This window comes from Podarcis pityusensis (assembly GCF_964106645.2).
Source record: "Podarcis pityusensis genome assembly, chromosome: 13".
NCBI classification, from domain to species: domain Eukaryota; kingdom Metazoa; phylum Chordata; class Lepidosauria; order Squamata; family Lacertidae; genus Podarcis; species Podarcis pityusensis.
In genome coordinates, this window is record NC_138038.1 from 53,689,755 (window position 1) to 53,692,304 (window position 2,550).

Consider the following 2,550-nt stretch of genomic DNA (forward strand, 5'->3'; position numbering starts at 1 on the left):
CGGTTCCTGCACTCCGGGGGAGAAGGGGTTGGACTGGATGACCTCTGGGATGTCCCTTTCAACCCTATGATTCCAGCAAACGGGTCGCCGCGCAGAGACACGTTTCTCCTCCTGAGGCGACGCTGTTCCGCCTTCTCACAGAAGCGCGCCGGAAGCCGCTTCCGAGGCCGGAAACGGGTCCGCCGCGCAGGCGCAGAGCCGCGTTTCTCCCCCTGAAGAGACGTTTTTCCCGCCTTTTTCCCCCCCACAGCGGCGCGCCGGAAACCGGCTTCCGGGAGCGGAAACGGGTCCTCCGCGCAGGCGCAGCTGAGACGGCTGAGGTGATTCCGTTTCAGCCTTATTACACCGCTGCGCACCGGAAACGGCCTTCGGCGACCGGAAGCGTGCCTCCGCGCAAGCGCAGAGCCTCGGTTCTCCTCCTGAGGCGATTCCTTCCCTGCTTCATTTCACCCGCGGCGCGCCGGAAACGGCCTTCGGCGACCGGAAGCGCCCCTTTGCGCAGGCGCAGAGCCTCCTTTCTCCTCCTGAGGCGGCTGAGGCGATTCCGTCCCCTCCTTATTTCGCCCTCGGCGCGCCGGAAGCCGCCTTCGGCGAGCGGAAGCATTCCTCCGCGCAGGCGCAGAGAGGCGTTTACCCCCCCTGAGGCGGCTGAGGCGATTCCGCCCCCGCCCTATTTCACCCGCGGCGCGCCGGAAACGGCCTTCGGCGACCGGAAGCGCCCCTTTGCGCAGGCGCAGAGCCTCGGTTCTCCTCCTGAGGCGATTCCGTCCCTGCTTCATTTCACCCGCGGCGCGCCGGAAACGGCCTTCGGCGACCGGAAGCGCCCCTTTGCTCAGGCGCAGAGCCTCCTTTCTCCTCCTGAGGCGATTCCGTCCCCGCCCTATTTCACCCTCGGCGCGCCGGAAGCCGCCTTCGGCGAGCGGAAGCGTTCCTCCGCGCAGGCGCAGAGCGGCGGCGGCGGCGGTTTGTCCCCCTGCCTGAGGCGGCGGCGGCGGCGATGCTGTTCTCCCTGCGGGAGCTGGTTCAGTGGCTGGGCTTCGCGCCCCTGGAGCTCCTCCTGCAGGCGCTGGCGCTGCTGGCGGCGTCGGCGCTGCTGGTGCTGAAGGCGGACGGCGGGGCGTCCGGGGCGGCGCTGAGCTGGTGGGCGGTGCTGGCGGCCTTCTTCGCGGCCGACGGGCTGAGCGCCTACTTCAGCACCATCGTGTCGGTGCGGCTCTTCCAGGACGGCGAGAAGCGGCTGGCGGTGCTGCGGCTGCTGTGGGTGCTGACGCTGCTGAGCCTCAAGTTCGTCTTCGAGGTGCTGCTGGGCCAGAAGCTGGCGGGCCAGAGCCGGGAGCTGTGGTTCGGGCTGCTGCTCTCGCCCGTCTTCATCCTGCTGCAGCTGCTGATGATCCGGGCCTGCAGGGTCAACTAGGGGCCCGGGGAGGGAGGGAGGGAGGGAAGGAAGAAGCACAGCCAGGAGGAGGACGGCGAAAGCGAAATATAAGGCCGGGGAAGGGAGAGGAAGGCAAAGGGAGTGAAGAGGAAAGAAAGGCAAAGGAAAGAAGCAAAGCAAGGCAAGGGAAAGAAACCGAAAGAAAGGCAAGCACACAAGACACACACACACACCCCACATCCACCTGCAGCAGCGGCTGAGCACAGAGAAAGGAGGCGGAAGAAAGCAAAGCACACATGCAGCAGCAGCTGAGCGCTTGGATCTGGCCCAGGGAGAAGAGGCAGAGGAGAGCAAAGCAACAAACACCCCCACCATACACCTGGGAGAGGAGGCGGAGGAGAGAGAGACGAGACCAAGCAAGAATGCTGTCCACACCTGCCACACCAGCAGAGCGCTCTGGACTGTGCCACAGAGAGGAGGTGGAGGAGAGCAACGCAAAGCAAACACACAAACACAACTCTGGCCGGCTGAGCTCTCAGGACCCGCCTAGACAGAGGAGGCAGCGGCAGGGCTCAGCTCCTCTTCCACGGCCACTTACCCAAAGCATCCTGATGCTCCTTCCCACTGCGCCATCACGGCAAGGAACTGCGTCCGCCCGGCATGTACCGGGGTGACTGCTTTTGCGTCCTCGCTTGGACCCTGCAGTGCTGCCCTCGGACCCTTTGCCGCCCCGTGAGCCTATCGGACCCTCCCTCCCCCCAAAAAAGGTTGCACTCCTGGGGTAGTTATTTAAGAATAAAAACTCACAACCTGGGAGAAATACTAGCAGCGATCTCTGAATTGCAGGGGGTTGAACTAGAGGACTTTGGGGGTCCTTCCAACTCTGTGATGATTCTGTGGATATCTTTCCCCATCCTGGAATGGCCATTGCGTGCATCCCGCCAGCTCCTACATTCCTGGTATCATAGAGCAAAAACAAGTTTGCCAGCGTCCTCTGAACATGTGCAGTTTTGCAATTTATTTATTTTTTAGGACACTTTATCATTGTACCACCAGGAATGAAATGAAGCCTTCCGGCCCTTTCAAGTCTGCCCTGATACCAGAAAGATACTTGAGAGTGGAGGGATGGCACCAGTTTGTTTAGAAAAACAATAAAAGTTTAAAGAATACAAAAA

At 62.0% G+C, this 2,550-nt stretch overlaps 1 protein-coding gene across 1 annotated transcript; it reads left to right on the forward strand.

Moving 5' to 3' along the window:
- Window positions 1-977: 977 nt before the first annotated feature.
- Window positions 978-2,550, forward strand: TMEM203 (transmembrane protein 203). Its single transcript, XM_080980074.1, has one exon. It carries the CDS (start codon window positions 998-1,000, stop codon window positions 1,412-1,414), a length of 417 nt encoding a protein of 138 aa, XP_080836200.1. The 5' UTR covers window positions 978-997; the 3' UTR covers window positions 1,415-2,550.